Source organism: Lepidochelys kempii, chromosome 4 (assembly GCF_965140285.1).
Source record: "Lepidochelys kempii isolate rLepKem1 chromosome 4, rLepKem1.hap1, whole genome shotgun sequence".
In the NCBI taxonomy this organism is placed as follows: domain Eukaryota; kingdom Metazoa; phylum Chordata; order Testudines; family Cheloniidae; genus Lepidochelys; species Lepidochelys kempii.
The window spans coordinates 125277554-125297011 of NC_136383.1; the positions used below are offsets into that span (position 1 = coordinate 125277554).

The 19458-nt window shown below is 43.3% G+C and overlaps 1 protein-coding gene across 6 annotated transcripts in view; it reads left to right on the forward strand.

Annotated features, from left to right (window-relative positions):
- Positions 1 to 19458, forward strand: part of FAM53A (family with sequence similarity 53 member A) — a 165522-nt gene that overhangs the window by 116945 nt on the left and 29119 nt on the right. For 2 of the 6 annotated variants that reach the window (XR_013635733.1, XM_073342781.1), the window contains one exon: positions 3446 to 3592. Coding sequence is in view for 2 of the 6 variants with exons in the window: in XM_073342781.1 (XP_073198882.1) it covers positions 3446 to 3481 (36 nt within the window). In the remaining 4 variants the exon portion in view is untranslated. Of the gene's footprint in view, positions 1 to 3445; positions 3612 to 19458 lie in introns of those variants that run through there. The other 4 variants (XR_012158757.1, XR_012158758.1, XR_012158755.1 and 1 more) reach the window with 3 other exon arrangements.

Genomic DNA, 19458 nt, shown 5'->3' on the forward strand with positions numbered 1-19458 from the left:
TCAAAAATGTAATAATCCTGATAGTAAGCTTGCCAAAAAGCTTTCTGAATATACATAATAGATTTTTGGTAACGATAATTAGCCCTTGTTAAAGTCTAATTCTGCCACATTCCAGACGAAAAGCAGAAATGTAGGTCCTGATCCAACAAATTGCAAGAATAGGGAGATAATAATAATAATAATTAATAATTATAATAATTATAAGAAATAAAGACTGGTTAAGGAACAAGAAGAATTCCATCTTCACAACAAGAGATAAGTCTGGGTATTCCATGAAACTAGAAGACAGTGTGCGAATTTGTTATACAACATTCTGAATGTTTTTGCCTCTGGAAAACGTCCTAATTGTGGCCATGAATTTCGAAGACTATCCAATTTATTTTTTTTTTTTTTTGGTAAACTAATGGAGGAGATTAAGTTTGAGGTCCTGAAAAACTATTACTAATAACTGTCACAGAACTCAGATGCAGCTAATCAGTATACATACTTTTGTGATCCGGTTTGATGTTGCTTTACAGCTCAATATTAATGACCTGTAAGGTGGTTAATGATAGAAGTTTAGGGCTGGTCTACACACAATTATACCAGGATAAAGGGGCCTTATACCAGTATAGCTTATTCCCCTTCAAGTCCCTGTTTTGCCTGATTCAGAGCGAATGCTTTTTAACTTGTCATTTATTTTGATACCTATTTTCTCTCTCCACCCATCCCCATCTATTTCTTCAGCAAATGAATAGGAAAACTCTTAAGGCTTTCATTAACCCTTGTTGTTAAAGAATTTTACCAGTGGTTTTTCATGCATGTTGTAAGCACCTATCTAAATATTTACCTAACTCCTCTGGAGACATTTTAGTCTATTGGCAACATCATGTGTTTCCTAGTACACCTTAACTGGCTGGTAAAAGCTGTTCAGGTCTCTCAAGTAAATATTTGTTTTAGAGCCACTATTTTTTAAAGAAAAAGTAAAACTGGAATTAATTAGAAAAGAAACTAAATTTCTGCATAATAAGGTTGTGTGACTTGAATCAGGAAACCATATGTCAGCCTCAGCTTTGAATATTCTGGTTGCTGTTGCTTTGTGAAACAAGAACCAGAACGTCACTGAAACGGATTTTATGCAAGTGTTCATGGTCCACTTTTATTTTCGATTTCAATTGGGCTGCTAACTTAGTTCAATATATCTTGACGCAGACTAGCACAGAGAGTTGATGGTTGGTATGGGTATTTTTTCCCCTGAAAGAAGGAAGCCGTATGACAGTTTCTTACTCGAGGGAATGTGCTATGTACGTTTGATCTTCCTTTCAGGGCTGCAAAACGCTGCTTTCAGGAGAGCCCAGTTAACAGCACAGGCCGAGGCTTTCCCCCACTTCCATGATGCAACTGGATACTTGCTTCATCTGTTCCCTTTAAGCAGTTCAGCCTTAGCAAGGGAAGAAAGCTGTTTTCAGTTTAACGAACTCCAGCTCTGGCCTAGTTGTGCTCCATTGTCTCTGTGATGTCCGCCCTTTCGGCTGAGGATCTCAGCATAAAGCAAACTCCAATTAGAGGGGAAAAAAAAAGAGAAAAGAAAATAGATAGAGGCAAAGTTAGTCAGCTTCCCCAAATCTATAGCACACTGATTAAACAGATGGAATCACGTGGCCAGTTACTTTGCTGCAGCCTGGCCTCCTAAGCAGGTGGCTGTGATTCAGAGGGGCATTCTGGAAACGATGAGCAGTTTGCCCTTCTAATTCATGGCTACCCAGCTTACAATGGCCATATGTTGATTACAACTTGACTTGGCTCCTGCTGTTGCAGGAATTGGAACATATTTATCTCCCCACCCCCTAAAAAAAACAACCCCCCACACAGAAAGCCTGCCACAGACAGTTAAAAAAAAATATCCAACACTTGTTGAGTGCAGGTTTGGAGACCATCCATGGTACAGAACCCCATGGGTATGATTCCTTGAAGGGCTAATTGCTGACCACCTTTCATTAAGAGACCATCGCTGTGGTCCCAGCAGCATTTTGAACGTTTATTCCAACGGGCAGATGGCCCTTTGCTGTTACAAGCAGACACATCTAATGTTACAGATGGATTATTATGCTGATTCATCGCTAAAAGAAAAACTTACCTCACAACTTAACTCACGATGAAGTGGGCTGTAGCTCACGAAAGCTTATGCTCAAATAAATTGGTTAGTCTCTATGGTGCCACAAGTCCTCCTGTTCTTTTTGCGGATACAGACTAACACGGCTGCTACTCTGAAACCTGTCAACTCGCAATAGGGGATTCATTTGAACATGAATCCTTCTCTAGCGTATGTTCCTCTTCCATGGTGCTGGTGCTTCCTCTGTGGGACAAAGTTCTCCATCAGTACTGCTGGTATTTACCCTCCTCCTTGCAAAAATTAAAAATACAAAGAGTTGTAAAAAACCAGTGTAAAAATAAATATGGTCCTCGTTGAGACCTACTCTTGCTAAGTACTGGACACCTTCCACTCCTATGGAAGAGTGGTGATAAGCTATGTGGATACTACTTGTCTTTCTAAGTCATGCCAACAGAGGTGAGGGCCATTCCCAGGTAGAGTCTGTGATCTACCCATGTCACTGGTTGGGCAGGATAGAGACTTCGGGCAACTCAGCACATTCGGCAGAAGGAAGTGGAGTTGTTCTGAAGCTCAAGGCAACTTTCCTCTCCTGGAAAGTGGTTTTTCTGGACCCAGCTCCTGTCATGGGGCTTGGCTACCATGAGGAGGAATGGTAGGGTTGGCTCAAAAATCATTCACAAAGCACATGCCTCTCCTGCTATCTCAGTGTATCACAGATTTGGCTCAGAAGTGCCCTCCGTCACTTTAGTATCTTAACAAACTAACTTTCTCCTCACAAGACCTGGGTGATTTAGCAATGTGATTGCACCCTGTGTACAGCTGGGGAAGCAGGGCACAGAGAGGCTAACTGACTTGCCCAAGGTCACACAAAGAATCTGTGGCAGAGTCAAGCACTGAACTTGGATCTCTGTCCTGAGCCTTAGGCCAGTGTCTTAACCATGAAACCATCCTTCTCTCTATTTGACCTTAAAATGCAGTTCTATTCTGAACTGTGCCGTTGTGGGGTCCAAAGTTTATTGTGTCTCACTGATTCCACATTAAATATGACCAGTTCACGAATTAAAAGCTGTTTTTTCTAAAACTCTCAAAATTCACCTTTAGGACTGAAAGTCAAGCTGGGTTCTTCCTGGCTTGTGTATCATCTCCAGCAATAAAGATTTTGCTGCCCAAATGGTGCCCTCAGTTATATCTGTGCAACACCATTATTCCTGAGAGATGGGGATTAAATTTGATTATGAAGTTAATTTCCCTATCGGGAAAGAATATTAGAAGATATATCAGATATTAGAATCCATCAGTTGCCTTGGAGTTTCGTATTTGCCCTAACTTGAAATGCCTGTGTTTTGTTTTTAGAGTGCTACTGGGCAGCAGTTTCTTTTGACTGATTGAGTCAGTGATGGCTGGATTGCTTAAGGAGGCTGAGAGCTGTAATGTATACACCATAGTCTGAAAGTGTCCATGGTCATCAACATTCGGAGGAACTCCATTTTCTGTACTCAGGTAAAGTGTATTTACTAGTGTGTTTATTAAGACACAGTTTTGTTGGGGGGGAGATTTTGGTGGTGTTTCCCCCCTTCCCTTCCCCCTCTCCCCCAAATGATATAATAGAATCATAGAAGATTAGGGTTGGAAAAGACTTCAGGAGGCCATCTAGTCCAACCCCCTGCTCAAAGCAGGACCAAATCCAACTAAATCATCCCAGCAAGGCCTTAAAAACCTCTAAGGATGGAGATTCCTCCACCACCTCCCTAGGTAACCCATTCCAGTACTTCACCACCCTCCTAGTGAAATAGTGTTTCCTAATATACAACCTAGACCTCCCCCACTGCAACTTGAGACCATTGCTCCTTGTTCTGTCATCTGCCACCACTGAGGACAGCTGAACTCCATCCTCTTTGGAGCCCCCTTCAGATAGTTGAAGGCTGCTATCAAATTACCCCTCGCTTTTCTCTTCTGCAGACTAAAGAAGCTCAGTTCCCTCAGCCTCTCCTCATAAGTCATGTGCCCCATCCCCCTAATCATTTTCGTTGCCCTCTGCTGGACTCTCTCTAATTTATCCATGTTCTTTCTGTAGTGGGGGCCCCAAAACTGGACGCAATACTCCAGATGTGGCCTCACCAGTGCCGAATAGAGGGGAATAATCACTTCCCTCGATCTGCTGGCAATGCTCCTACTAATGCAGCCCAATATGCCTTTAGCCTTCTTGGCAACAAGGGCACTCTGTTGACGCATATGGGACGAGCATATTGGACAAAATCTCTAGAAAGACACTAGTTGATATAAGCCAGCAGCAATAGGCAGGGGAGTTTCAAAGGAAACATTTTAGAGTCTCAGTTTGACCTAAAGTTTTTATTATCTGGGAAGTCAATACAGTTTCTATAAGTGAGTGTATAATTGTGCTGGGATGCAAGTTAACCCTATTCAACTAACATCTCAATGAGTTGTCTGGATTGGAAACTGTGGAGGAGGAGGAAGAGCGAAAGGCAGGAATAGTGAGAGACAGAAAAGAAAGGAAGTGAGAGAAAAGGAGAAGGAACTCCCTTTCTCTCTCAGCCTGCTTCCAAGTGAAGACCGATGAGGCTGTGAGGTGAGAACATGCAGTAACAAGGGATCATGTAGGGGCTTTGGTGACATGAAAATGCCTTGCAGCATCTTCTGGGACTGGGAGAACAAATGCACCCTGCTTATTCTAGAGAGGGTGATTTTTTCAGTTTTGAAGGTAGATATTAAATTTGATTTTGACTCTCAGACTGGGGGAAGATGTGGAGCCGTACCTTCCTAATGTATAACTAAGAGCTGTGAGGATACATTCTTTAAGACTGGGTGGTCCCCCTCCATCCTTATCAAGACTGAGCAGGCAGAGCCTAACAGAAGGAGTAAGGGGTTGTCCAGTGCTTGTGAGATATAATTGCAGATGACTGTCCACAGGAGGGTTAGCATGTGGAAGGAGTAAAGGATGTGTGCTTGTGGGGCCTGTGAATTGGTTGTATCTCCAGGAGGTTCTCTTCTCTCTGATGTTCCTGGCCTGTAATCTGGCTAGTTCTCATCAGAATCTGTCCCGTCTTCATTTCCTTGTGGTTGTCCTACAAAGAGTGATAAACATGACAAACCTAATTTATCTTCCCTCCAACTCCCTTTGTGGGACAATCCACACTGCAGAAGGGGGAGAAAAAGCTTCAAGTAACAGCCTCTAAGAGCTACTTATCAGGTACATTCTAGACTTAACCAAGACAGGCGCCATCACTTCATTCGCCTTCCACCAAACACAAACAAAAAACAAAACAAGAGTTCAGTCTCTCATTCTGTTTGAAAATGATACATTCTGTTAGAACCATGTCTGAGCACACCACCACTCCTCTGGAGGAATTTATCTGCCTACACTTTGGTGGCCAATGTTGCTAATTGATACCAGCTCTCTGCCACTCTTCCTGACCCTTATTGAGGAAAAAGTGGAACGAAGAACTTGGACTCTCTCTGGGAGATAAAACTTGGAAATAAATCTGGCACAAAAGCCTATTCAGTAAATTTATTTAGAGAGTTCCCTAAGAGGCAGATTCATAGAACATCCGTGTTTTGCTTCAAGATTTTTAATAATGGAACAGCAACAGAGAGAGACAAAAGTTGCCATCCAGCTGGAATATGATCCACTGGTGGCTGAGTCACCCTTGGGAGCTCTGGTGTGGTGTTCCCCTTATCAATGGATTATCGCTAAACCCTCAAATGAGAATATTAAATTTCAGCTATTCAAAAACAAATGGTAAGTCATTTCTTGTACTTACTGGTGATTATTTAGGGCTTGACTGTGCTGTATAGACACTGGGCCCTGTGCGGAGCTACTTTGCACTAGGAGACATTATATTAAAGAGGTTAAAGGATCTACGACTACTATAGTACAACCTAAGGGAGATCTCCAATAATTGAAGGTCAAGATTTTCACAGATAGGAACTTAAAGTCAGATTCCTAAATCCTGATATAGGCTATTGAACAAAGCTCTAATTCAGCAAGTCCCACTGCAGTCAGTTATACAGACACATGAAATCAAGGGGGGTTAGGCACATGCTTAAAATTAAAGGGTTGACTTAAGTATGTGTTTAAGCGCTATACTGAATTCGTGCCTCTGTCAGGTGGCTTTTAAAAGGGTTCGGAGCCTCCAGCAGTTCCCATTTAAATAAATAGGATCCTTATTTAGAGTATGGATATCGTGTTCATTTTTTAAGCACTTTGGTGGGCTCCTGGGGATGGAAGGCACTATAGAAATATACTGCACCTGGCGCCAAGCCAAAACCCTGGATCCAAACATTCCCCAGACTTTGCGGCCGGATCTGAATTTTGTGGCTAGGACCAATTTTATGCTCAGCTCATCAGTGCGCCATTTTGTGGGCTGCACACTTAGTTGCTGGATGAGCAGAAAGCTAATCTCATTGTATTTTTTTCTTCACGATCGCGTGGGGGAGGAGGGAAAGGGAACTTTGCATAGACATATAAAGCTCTGCTGGCGAGAGGCCACTGCCACATTGCATTGAAGGGGCATAAAAAGCAGAACAGTAAAGGAACTTTCACATCTTGTGGCTATTTCATCAAAGGCTCTCTGTCTGTACAATTCACAGGCAATATTGCTCCGATCACGGTTTGTATGTATATGGTTTGCCAAAGGGTCACATTTCCTGAAATCCAGTTTTTTAGAAAGATAAGAGCCATATTTATTTATCCAGCTTGTGGCGTGAAGAATCGCAAATCAATAAAAAAACAAAACAAAACAAGTCAGCGCATCAAAAAGATGCCAATACATAAAACCTAAATATTATTTATATTTCTCTGCTAAATGCCTAGCACGCATTTGGGAACTTTAAAAGAGTGATTGTTTGTTTACATTGATTTTTTGCACATTCTCCTAATTTTCTTCAGCACCTCTGTAGAATATGCTCTGTTGCTCAGCTGTTCAATGCATGTAATTATCGGAGGCTATTAGTGGAGGCCTGGGGTTGTGGTATCTTCTGTATGACACCTACCTTTAAACTGCTATCTCACTCTCTTTGTCTAGGTGCTTATATGGCTCTCATTATCTGTAGCCTACAGAGAGGATATTTGCTTATGTTTATATAGAATTGTTGACATGTAAGTAGGCCCCAAAATCTATTTCTTTGACAATTGTCAAGGGAGGCTTGGTAAAATATGAATAAAGTGAAGTGACACAATTCAGAGGCAAGTCGAAGATAAATTAGGACATACATAACCCCAGGTTATGTTGTAAACGTGTTTTGGTCCTTACTGGTTTTTACAAGTGTTTTCAATAAATTGTTAATGTTTTGGAAAATGCTATCTATATTGATAGCTATCTATATTTCCACAGATGCTAAATGAGGTGATGTTTAATGGTAAATAGCTAATGAGAAAGTAGAAAATATTTAATTATGCTAAAAGGTGGCTTTAATGTTAATTTAGGGGAGTTGTTATAATTGATTATAAAAACAGCAGCATGCTAATTTTAGATTAAGCTCCATCTACCGTCAAGGTACTGTTAGAGAACGGATTATGACCATTCTCATTTAGGGACTGATCACCCTTAAATGAATCATTTCATTTTGCAATTGACTTTCATCCACACCATTACATTGACTTTCTCCACACCGTTCATGATTTTATAGACCTTTATCATACCTCCCCTAAGTTTTCCTTTTGTACACTGAGCAGTCCCAATCTTTCTAATCTCTCCTTGTGGGGGAAATTGTTCCGTACCCCTAATCGTTTTCAGAGCCCTTCTCTGCACCTCTTCCAATTCTAATATATATTTTTTTGAGATGGGGCAACCAGAACAGCACACAGTATTCAAGCTGTAGGTTTATTGTGGATTTATATAGCGGCATCATGATATTTTCTGTCTTCTTTCCTAATGGTTCCTAACGTTCTTTTTGCTTTTGGGACTGCCCCGGCACGTTGAGCGGATGTTTTCAGAGAACGAACTGCAAAGACTCCGAGCTTGCTTTCCAGATTGGTAATGGCTAATTTAGACCCCATCAGTCTGTATGTATAGTTGAGATAATTTTTTTCAGGGTGTGTTACTTTGCACTGATCTACACTGAATTTCATCTGTCATTTTGTCACCCCGTCACCCAATTTTATGAGATCCCTTTGTAACTCTTCACACTCAGCTTTGGACTGAACTATTTTGAGTAATTTTGTATTGTCCACAAACTTTGCCAGCTCACTGCTTACCCTTTTTTCCAGGTTACTTATGAATATGTTAAGCAGTACAGGTCCCAGATTCAAGGGGGAACCCATTATTTACTTCTGTCCATTGTGAAAACTGACCATTTATTCCTAACCTTTGTTTCCTATCTTTTAACCAGTTACTGATCCATGAGAGGAACTTCCTCTTATCCCATGACTGCTTACGAGCTTTTAGTGTGGGACCTTGTCAAAGGCTTTCTCAAAGTCCACGTACATCGTATCTACTTGATTGTCCTTTCCACTTGCTTGTTGACCCCCTCAAAGAATTCTCATAGATGGGTGAGGCATAATTTCCCTTTACAAAAGCTGTGTTGACTCTTTCCCAACATACTGAATTTTCTCAGTGCTGAAGATAGGCTTACTGGCCTGTACTTGCCAGAATCACCTCTGGAGCCTTTTAAAAATGTTGGCGGTACATTAGTCATCTAGTCCAGAGGCTGATTTAAGTGATACGTCAATAAAAGGATGCCTGCAGACTCCAAATATGCATTTAATAAGGCTGCTAAAGCTTGGGATGACACACCTCACACATCAAACTAAAATGATTCCATTGCATTGCATTAAATAATGTCTCATGATGATGGAGTGGGGTCTAGAGCTTAAGGAGGCAAATGACTTTGTGGATATATCTACACGGCAAAACAAAGGTGTGCTCCTAACTCAGGATAGCTAAATGCCAGAAGCCGAGACTGGATAACTAGGGATGGGTCACCCAAAATTGCCCTGTTCTGTTCATTCCCTCTGAAGACCTGGCACTAGCCACTGTCAGAGAGAGGAGACTAGGCTACATGGATCATTGGTCTGACCCAATATGGCCATTTTTCTGTTCTTACATAACCCAACTTAAGTTAAAATAACAGTAAAGATCCAGCAACTCTGCTCTTAACCCTGATTAGCAGCTTGAGTTCAAGCTTAGGCTGCTGTATATGCTTGAACTCGAGCTGTTAACCCAAATGAAAAGCCAAGTTGCCATCTTGGGATACAGAAGGACCTAGACAAATTGGAGGATTGGGCCAAAAGAAATCTGATGAGGTTCAATAAGGATAAGTGCAGGGTCCTGCACTTAGGACGGAAGAACCCAATGCACAGCTACAGACTAGGGACCGAATGGCTAGGCAGCAGTTCTGCGGAAAAGGACCTAGGGGTGACAGTGGACGAGAAGCTGGATATGAGTCAGCAGTGTGCCCTTGTTGCCAAGAAGGCCAATGGCATTTTGGGATGTATAAGGAGGGGCATAGCGAGCAGATCGAGGGATGTGATCGTTCCCCTCTATTCGACATTGGTGAGGCCTCATCTGGAGTACTGTGTCCAGTTTTGGGCCCCACACTTCAAGAAGGATGTGGATAAATTGGAGAGAGTCCAGCGAAGGGCAACAAAAATGATTAGGGGACTGGAACACATGAGTTATGAGGAGAGGCTGAGGGAGCTGGGCTTGTTTAGCCTGCAGAAGAGAAGAATGAGGGGGGATTTGATAGCTGCTTTCAACTACCTGAAAGGGGGTTCCAAAGAGGATGGCTCTAGACTGTTCTCAATGGTAGCAGATGACAGAACGAGGAGTAATGGTCTCAAGTTGCAGTGGGGGAGGTTTAGATTGGATATTAGGAAAAACTTTTTCACTAAGAGGGTGGTGAAACACTGGAATGCGTTACCTAGGGAGGTGGTAGAATCTCCTTTCTTAGAGGTTTTTAAGGTCAGGCTTGACAAAGCCCTGGCTGGGATGATTTAACTGGGAATTGGTCCTGCTTTGAGCAGGGGGTTGGACTAGATGACCTTCTGGGGTCCCTTCCAACCCTGATATTCTATGATTCTATGATTCTATGATCTCTTCACTGCTGTTTTAACCCAAGTTCGCTAACAGGAGTTAGCTCACCTAAGTTAAGAACACACTTTTTTTTTTTTTTCTTCAGGATAAACATACCTTATGACTTCTCAGTTCTAGTTTTAGATCCACCATAAACTAGCTCTGTGCAACAGTTAACCCATCTGTGAAATGGGGCAACTGATATTTTCATACCTCCCAGGGTGTTTGTGGGTCTTAATTCATGTTAGCCCAGCACTCGGCGATCTTTAGATGAAAGTCACTTTGTAGGTGCAGTGAGTGCTCATTAGCACGCCCTGTCGTCATCAAACACAACGTGATTCAGTCCATCAGTGTCATTCATGAGATATATTAAACACAAGCAGTTACCTTTAAGCGGAAAAAGAATCATTTTAAAGGGGCAAACTTAAAGGAAAAAAATCTGTTTAATTTGTTAATGCTGTCGTGTGATCCTGAATTCACACCCAGCATCGAGGTCTTGGATAATTGGTGGTGATCTTACAAACTAATGCATGTTTTGTACCACAAGAATGCAATGAGCTGCATACTGACCTTCAACAATCAGACTAACGGTCCCTTTTGACCTTAGGGTCTATACGTCTGTGCAGTCTGTCATGGTACTCCACATATGTGTTTGCCTTCTTATAAAACTAGGACCAACCAAGGTTAGTTTTGCTGATCACCACCATCAATAACTATCTGATTTAGCCAATGTATTTTTCAAGCTCCGTACAGCTGCTCTTTAGGAGATTTATTATTTATACACGAATGGGATTTCCAAGTACCCCAAATAGTAGCAAGGTTTTTCAAAAGTGCTTAGCACCCAGCAACTCCCATAGTGACTCTTCTGACCTGATTTTTCCAAAGATCTCTGTACCCAGCTTTCTGAGCTCTTTCAAAAATCAGGCCACTTATTTTCGTGCCTAAATGGAAGTTAAATTCCTCTTTGAAAATTTAGCTGAAAAATTCCTTTTATAACTAATAAGGAAAAAATAATGTAACTGTTATAAATGACACAAAGAAATTATAGTATCGGGGGGTAGCCGTGTTAGTCTGTATCCACAGAAACAACGAGGGGTCCGGTGGCACCTTAAAGACTAACAGATTTATTTGGGCCTAAGCTTTTGTGGGTAAGTTTCAGAGTAGCAGCCATGTTAGTCTGTATCTGCAAAAAGAAAAGGAGGACTTGTGACACCTTAGAGACTAACAAATTTATTTGAGCATAAGCTTTCGTGAGCAACAGCTCACTTGGGTAAAAAATTCACTTCTTCAGATGCATGGAGTGAAAATTACAGATGCAGGCATTATTATACATGAAGAGAAGGGAATTACCTTACAAGTGGTGAACCAGTGTTGACAGGGCCAATTCAGTCAGGGTGGATGTGGTCCACTCCCAATAATTGACGAGGAGGTGTCAATACCAAGAGAGGGAAAGTTGCTTTTGTACTGAGCCAGCCACTCCCAGTCCCTATTCAAGCCCAAATTAATGGTGTTAAATTTGCAAATGAATTTTAGTTCTGCAGTTTCTCTTTGAAATCTGGTTTTGAAGTTTTTTTGTTGAAGTGTGGCTACTTTTAAATCTGCTATGGAACGTCCAGAGAGATTGAAGTGCTCTCCTACTGGCTTTGTATGTTACCATTCCTGACTTCTGATTTGTGTCCATTTAGTCTTTTACATAGAAACTGTCCAGTTTGGCCAATGTACATGGCAGAGGGGCATTGCTGGCACATGATGGCATATATCACATTTAGTAGATGTGCAGGTGAATGAGTCCCTGATGGTGTGGCTCATGTGGCTGGGTCCTCTGATGGTGTCGCTAGACTAGATAGGGCGACAGAGTAGGCAATGAGGTTTGTTACAGGGATTTGTTCCTAGGTTAGTGATTCTGTGGTGTGGTGTGTAGTTGCTGGTGAGTATTTGCTTCAGGTTGGGGGGCAGTTTGTAAGCGAGGACTGGCCTGCCTCCCAAGGTCTGAAAGAAATTCTAGTATCTTTATCATTTAAGGCAAGTTCTTGGAAAGATCTCTAACCTGTATTTTACAGAGACACAGTGGAAGTATATTTCCTTAGTTCTCAATAAAGGCAAGATAGTGTAATGGCAGAAAGAAGGAAATGTTGGGTTATGATTACAATTTTTCTACTCTATTTTTCTAACGTTGGCCTCATCCATTAGCCGTGCGATGTCAATGAATTAGTTTTGAGCAACGCCATAGAAAAATATTTCTTATTAGGATCCCAGAGGGTTCAGGATAGTGAGAGAAAATAATGCCTCATCTATTGCAGAACCCCGAGAGACTTCTGTTGCAATGGCAGGGGGGTGGGGGGGGGGCTTTGTGAACTTTGTAAAGAATGAGCTTGTGCAGAGACATGCCTGCCCCTTTGAGAGAGAACTGAGTTGCCATCGTGCCTCCCACTTTCTGAATCTGCCTTTGTGAGAAACACGTGGGCTTGGCTGTGGTCAAAAATCGGCCTCAGTTTAATTGAGATTTTTAGTGAGAACATGATGGTCCGCTGCTGGCACAGAACACTGATCTGCCTTAAAGCTGCATTATCTATTCTGAAAACTCCCAAGGCATGACGGGAAAAGGGGGAATATCTTTCCCTCTAGTCCCTGCAAGGTCCAGCTGCCGTATTTGCATCACAAATAACCAAACATTCATTTGACTAGAATCTAATCTGGGCTACTGGGGAAAGCATCCTGACTCTCTCTATGGGGGCAGCTCATCGCTCCTACAGCCTCACTCCTCCTCCTTCCAGATTTTCCTTCCCCCGCAGAGATCCATCTTCCAACCTTTCAGCTCCAGTGCCATAATATGGCATTGCATGTAGGATGACTTTGGCTCCGTTTTATTAGGTCCACATTGAAGGTAAATGTTTATTATACAGAGTAACAATATAAGGGTGAAAATAACCTGTTGAGACAAATTCAGCTATCAGTTACAGATGTAACCCGCTTTCTTGCTTGAATGTTAATGACAATGGAACCCCCACCCCCCCCGGCTTTCTGATTTATAAAGAGGACTTGAACGAGTTGTGGGGTTTTAAGAACATTTTTTAATATTTGATTTGTTGTTTACATTAACTCAGATTTGGGTCTCCCCTGGAAGACTTAATGGCTGGCTGGGAAACTGGTAAGCTTGTGACAGCAGAGAAATCAGGCAACTGAAACCCGAAGGGCCGAGCAGGGAGGTGGTTTTTCACTCAGGCACTTTAAAAGGCAGACTGGCCTTTGTCTCGTACTTCATTTCATTCCTGCCTGCCCAGTATTCAGGGCCACATGATTTACTCAGTGAATCATGCTCAGCAGCCGTATTCACAAGCTGGAATGAATTTATCTTAGTCTGCTGGCCAATTACACCAACTGACTCCACTATTGTTTATTTTCTTCTGTTGCATCCCTCTTCAGTACTGCTAACAGTGTTCCTTTTGAGTATGGATGGTTTTCCTGGCACTCAGGCCTGCCGGCCTGCCAATCTAATGGACCATATCAGTTATCTAACTACTTGTAAGGGCTCCAATTTCAGGACAGCATGCAGTTGCTGTAATGAGCTGTTGTGGGCGCCTACTGCTGCCTTTATTGGCTAGAACATGTAATTCTTCCTCAAGTGCATCTTTTTGAAGCTGTCTCACCCTTCGGTGCATAGGGGGCTGCAGGGCCTGCCACAACGAGATGATGCATGTCTGTGGCGGAAAGTATAGTGAGATGGTCGTGTAGGGCATAGCTCGTTCAGTGTAGGATGTGAGACTCCTGCTGTTGGCTGGGCTGAGTCAAAACAAAACGTGCAGACAGAAAGAGGAGCCCCCTTCTGTCGCCTCCAAAATGTTCAGACGCTCCATTTGTCTGTGAGCCTGAGAGCCATTGTGCAAATCTGAGTGGCAAGGGGGCCGTTACAGTGAACAGAATTGCGGGTGAAGTCGAGGCACTTGTTATGCCAAATGATGTGGGAAGACTAGAGATCTGCAGCGGGGAATCTGCTGTCTATGCGTATTGTTAAATGCCACAAAAACTTCATTAATCCAGAGTTAAGGTTGCCCGGTGGTGCCCTATGCCCTTCCCGAATGTGAAGAATGGCTAACTTAAACCTCTGGAAGCCAGCAGGTAGAAAGTTAAGGTACATGCCGCCTCTGTAATGCAGCCTTAACTCTGTCCTCTTTGAACGATGCCCCAACCTACCAGGAACACACACACTACTGCTCTACCCTTACAGATGCTGTCGGAACACTTCGAGAACAGAGCACATGAGCATAGTAGGATAACGTCTAACACTTTCTCTTTGCTGAGGCAAAATTTGGGTTTAGGTCAGGTATGGCAAACAGCAGCTGCCTACACCTGGCCTGCATTCAACCATGGAGCATACTCCACTCAAACCACCCCAGACATGCAAAATGTTACCATTCTTCCCCTGAGCCCTAGAGACCACGGTCATGTATACTGCCAGACTGCTGAGAGTCCCCATGGCAGGAAGACACTCCTGTGCACATCTGCCATCACAATCCAGAAAACTCGGCACTAAAATAAAGCAAATTTGATCCCCCAAGTTACTTGAGCACTTTTCTTCACATCATAGTCACAGCTCTGCCAAGCTATTCCACCTAATCCTGCTTCCATTCAATGCAGCTACACCTAACACAGTGAATGCAGCTGGAGTGCATGCAGATAAATCTGGAATTTATATCTTTGGAACACAACACAAATACTGGTGCGTTCTCTTAGTCCTTCCTCCTGTCTACATATTACAGATAGATTGATTTTAAACTCCCATTGAATCCATTTCACTCTTGGTCTTTTACTGATAATGTGAGAGATTTGTACCAAGATCCAGGGTAGACTTATGGAGTAACTCAAGGTTTAGTAAAGTTATTGCATTTAGCATCACTCAGAAGCGGAAAACTGTTGCGGGCTTTTGTGTGATTTCCACCGTTTCTGCCCCTTGTCTGTTTGGCAGTATGCATGCGTAATTATATGTGAAAATGAAGCATGAGTGTGTATTTTGCATGCTCGTTTACCCAGCTGTCTTTTCGAAAATCTGACCCTTCAGTGTCACTACTGGGTTTCAGAGTCAGCCCCGCTTTGAGATGAATGGGGGAGCTCGTAGCTCTGAGCCATTGCTTCTCCCCATTGGACAGCCTTAATTCTGTTCACACTTGGAAGGTTATCTTTGCTACGAGAAGGGCCAGAAACTTACTTGAAAAAAATGAAAATGGCATTCTGCAACATCTTGACTCTGTCATGAGCCCCAGACAGTAAAGTGGGCTGGTCATTTGACACCCCTCCACTTGCCTGTTCATGACCATATAAAGAAATCTGGCTGTTGCAGCTGTGGCTTAACACGTGGATCTGTGACTTCTTTGATAAATTTTGATAGAAAGAGCCATCAGTTTACACAGCGAGTGAGCACCCTGCCTTCGCCCTCGCCACACAATGTCATTTGCAAATGGAACCCCCATGGAGCTTTCCTTGGTTCCTAGGTGCCTGCTAGTAACTGAGGGAGAGACACGCTGTCCCTGGGACACAGCGGGGCCTTAGGCAGACTCAGAGTCCCAGCTGCGAGGCAATCAAGTGGGAGAGAGGGGAGATGCTAGTTCTGCCGGCTTTGAGGGAGTTATTGCCGCCTGTGCCTGGATGGCCACCAGACCGCTTGCTTAAAGGAGGAAGCGGAGAGAGAGAGAGGAGGATTAAAGCAAGGATGATTGACGGGTTAAGCCTGGGGAACTGAATAAGCCTAACTCATGAGGAAGGGTCTCATGACAGGGCAGCCCCTGAGAAGCCATGTTGTGAGGAGAGAGAAGCCACGTAACATAGAGAGGAGCTAGCTACAGAAGGGAAAATGTTTTTTTTTGGTGAGCTAGGGAGTGCCATGACTGCATGCAGGGTCACCCTGAAAACTGGCCTCTGGGTCACTGGCAACAATGTTCCTAAACTTGCTCTAGTTTCTGTTGATGGTAGCTCTCAGTCTATAGGTTTCATCTGGGAAAGCTCCCAACTAGTTAAGGACTAGATTAGTTCCTTAGCTCTAGCTAAAGCAGTTACCACATGGGAAGAAATGCTTCTTCCTGCTAGATCAGGATCTCCTGCCTGTTTTGACCTACGGTTAGACTTTTATAGAATAAGAAATAAGGATTTAGGACATTTAGAGTTATTTTGGATTGGGTCCGTGCCTGTTCCCTGAGTACCTTTGTGGGGAGAGGTACCTCAGAGGCAGAAGCTCTTTTCCACTTTTTGTAATGCAAAAATCTATAAGCCCAGCATGGGGTAGTGTGGACCTCGACCAAGAACATCAGCCCCCTCCTACAGCTGCTGAGGGAACCAGGCCATGATCTGAACCGGAGGATCATCCAAGTCATGGTGTTTGAGTGCATCAACTGTTAGATAGGTAGTCAGGGCCATTGTCTGGAAGATACCTATCCACTGACTGTGTCCTAAAGTGGTGGGATACTTTGCTCTCCACTACTACCAAATACACCAACCTCACCAGCCAGCCAGGGCCCCAACACAGTATGTATACCGACAGGACATTGTTCTTCTCTGCTCTAAGTCACGGGATTGGGCAGTTGTGACCCTAAGAGTATTCGTTTGCATTGTTAATGAATGTTTACCTTTTGTTTAATACAATTACTCACTCTGATATACTATGTGTCTCTGTTATTCCTTGTGAGTCTCCATATATGAGATGGCCGGATCAGGATTGGACAGTGGTTAGAATTTTTTCCCTTCTAAGCAGCACCCTGGCACTTTTGCAAGAAGGCATTCGGGAGGAGGCACCACCAAGTGATTGTGTATCAGGACAAGTGAAAGAAATCACTGAAAAGGGCAGTGTGAGGAAGTAGAATCACTGCTACATTCACTGGGAGGTTGGTAATATGACGCCCAGTGGCCAATTGATGACATTGGTATGTTGGTGAATTTGCACAAAACACAGAGCACGAAAAACATCAACATTTAAGAGAAGCACTATGTGAAGGTTGTTGTCTTGCTCCTCTCCTTTCAACCACCAGCAAGCTCATGGAATGAGCGCTACTGATACCATCGAAGACATCCTCCCAGCAGAGCAGGCGGGATTTCTCCTGAAGAGGAACTGCTGTGACCAAGTAACTTCACTTACCGGACACATTGAGGCAGGATTCCAACGTGAATTGAAGACAGGGATCACCCTTGTTGATCTGTCCTTGGCATATAACACTGCACCTCTTCCTCAAGATCTCCCATGTCATTCACTGCTGGCGAATGATCTGCCTTTTGGTGGCAATGAGTGGGGACCGCTGCTTTAAGGTACACCTGAATGGCCAGAGCAGTAAACCAAGACCTCTTAAGTCGGGCATCCCTCAGGGCTCAGTCCTGGCCCTGATACTTCTTAATCTATGCACCGCGGATATACCAGCGACAGAATCAAGGAAATTCATGGATGCGGATGACATTTCCCTAACTGTTTAGCATACAAGCCTTCATACCATCAGCTGCAGCCTAACCTGCAATCTTAGCACAATTACTGATTATTTCCAATGCTGGAAACTTAGGCCTAACCCCCCAGAAATCCATGATAACCGCTTTCCATCAGAACAATAAAATGGCTAACACCAAACTCGATGTTCAGTTCTGTGGTGAGAGCGTCAGCCATGAGGCTAATCCAAGGTATTTTAGCGTTACACTGGACTGGAGTTTGACCTTTCAACAACACCTTGAGAAGACACATGATAAGGTCAGGTCTCATGTTGTGCTTATCAGAAAATTGGCTGGAACATCATGGGGCTCCAGTCCACGGACCTTACAAACTGCAACAATTGCCTTGGCATATTCTGCAGCTGAATACTGTGAACCAGTGTTGTCTCAGAGCAGTCACACTCAACTTCTTGACACTCAACTCAAGAATGCTATGCGCATAGTGTCAGGGATACTCAAATCGACTCCAGTTGACTGGCTTCCAGTCCTATCGCACATCCAGCCTCCACAGATGAGAAGAACTGCTCAGACATCTCGCTTTCTTAACCATGTCAATGCAAACGTGAGGATCTTGCTGCATGATGACCTGCACAACCTGCTAAAGACGAGATTAAAATCCTAAGAACCGCTATAGAACTGTATCAAGACCCTTACACCCAACTTCGATGCTGAGGCTCTATGGAGAGTCACACGGAGCATTTTGACCACTCAAAACACACAGCTCATCACTGACCCTGCTGAGGAACCACCGGGTTTTGATTTATGTTGGAGAGACTGATGCAGATTGAATTGCATCAGGACATCTCACGGAAGATGTGGACAAACCCTCTTTAAATGGAAAATGAGGCAAATACCTGTATATGACTGTGGTCACCAGGCACAAACAATGGAACACACCATATCTGAGGGTGCCCTTCGTTTTTTTTGCCAGGGGCCTGAAGGACATTCACCAGCTCACTGCTGTGGCAATGTGCTGGCTATCAAACTTAGATATAAATTTGTAGTCATTGCTACCTTCCCAAGCCATACAAAAGAAGAAAGAAATCACTCAGCCAAGGCTGAACCCAGACCTGTTCATCAACTCCGCAAGAAGAGTGATGCCAGAGGAGGTAACTGGGTAGCATAGGAGCATTACACAAAGCCTGGGAGTTTATTTTCCATGCCACATGCATGGGGTTAGCTGATGGTGTGTTTCTATATGTAGCCATGGATTGTAATGGACACTATTGGATATAGTAGAAAATTAGCTAGAAAGTTACTGGGTTAGGTCATTGTTGACAGTGGATGAAAAACACGTGCCAATTGCACATGGTACTCAGTCTCTTTGGATTGCTGAGTGAGGCTGGATTCTTCCTGGTTCAGTTACTTAAAATAATTTGGGGTGACTTTGTCAAGTTGTAGATTTGTAATTTGGGGATATGCACTGAAATGTGACTCTCTGAAAGTGGCATTGCAGGGTTTCCCTGTCTATCATTGAATCTAGATCAAATACACCAAGTTTATAGGTAAAAAGAGACCTTGTTGTTTGCTTTCCTTGCAAACTCATCTTGGGATCTGAAAGTCAAGCTGGGTTCTTTCTGGTTCATGCATTTTTGTCAACAGTAATCCTTGCTTAGCTGGGGTGTAATTATACCAGTAGGTGTAAGTGTGTGCACATCTGTAAACGCAATTAGAGGACTATACCCTGGTTTGCATCTTAATTACAGCTGTAATTAGGTCTCAGTGGGGCCAGGGTTACAGGTGGTGATGCACAAGCCAGACAGAATGTAGCTGACTTCAGTTCCCAGGATGAGTTTGCAGGGCTGGCAGTGAGGAAGAAGATGGTTTTACCTGTTGACTGAGCACATTTGACCTGGAAGTCACAGAGGGACAATAAACACG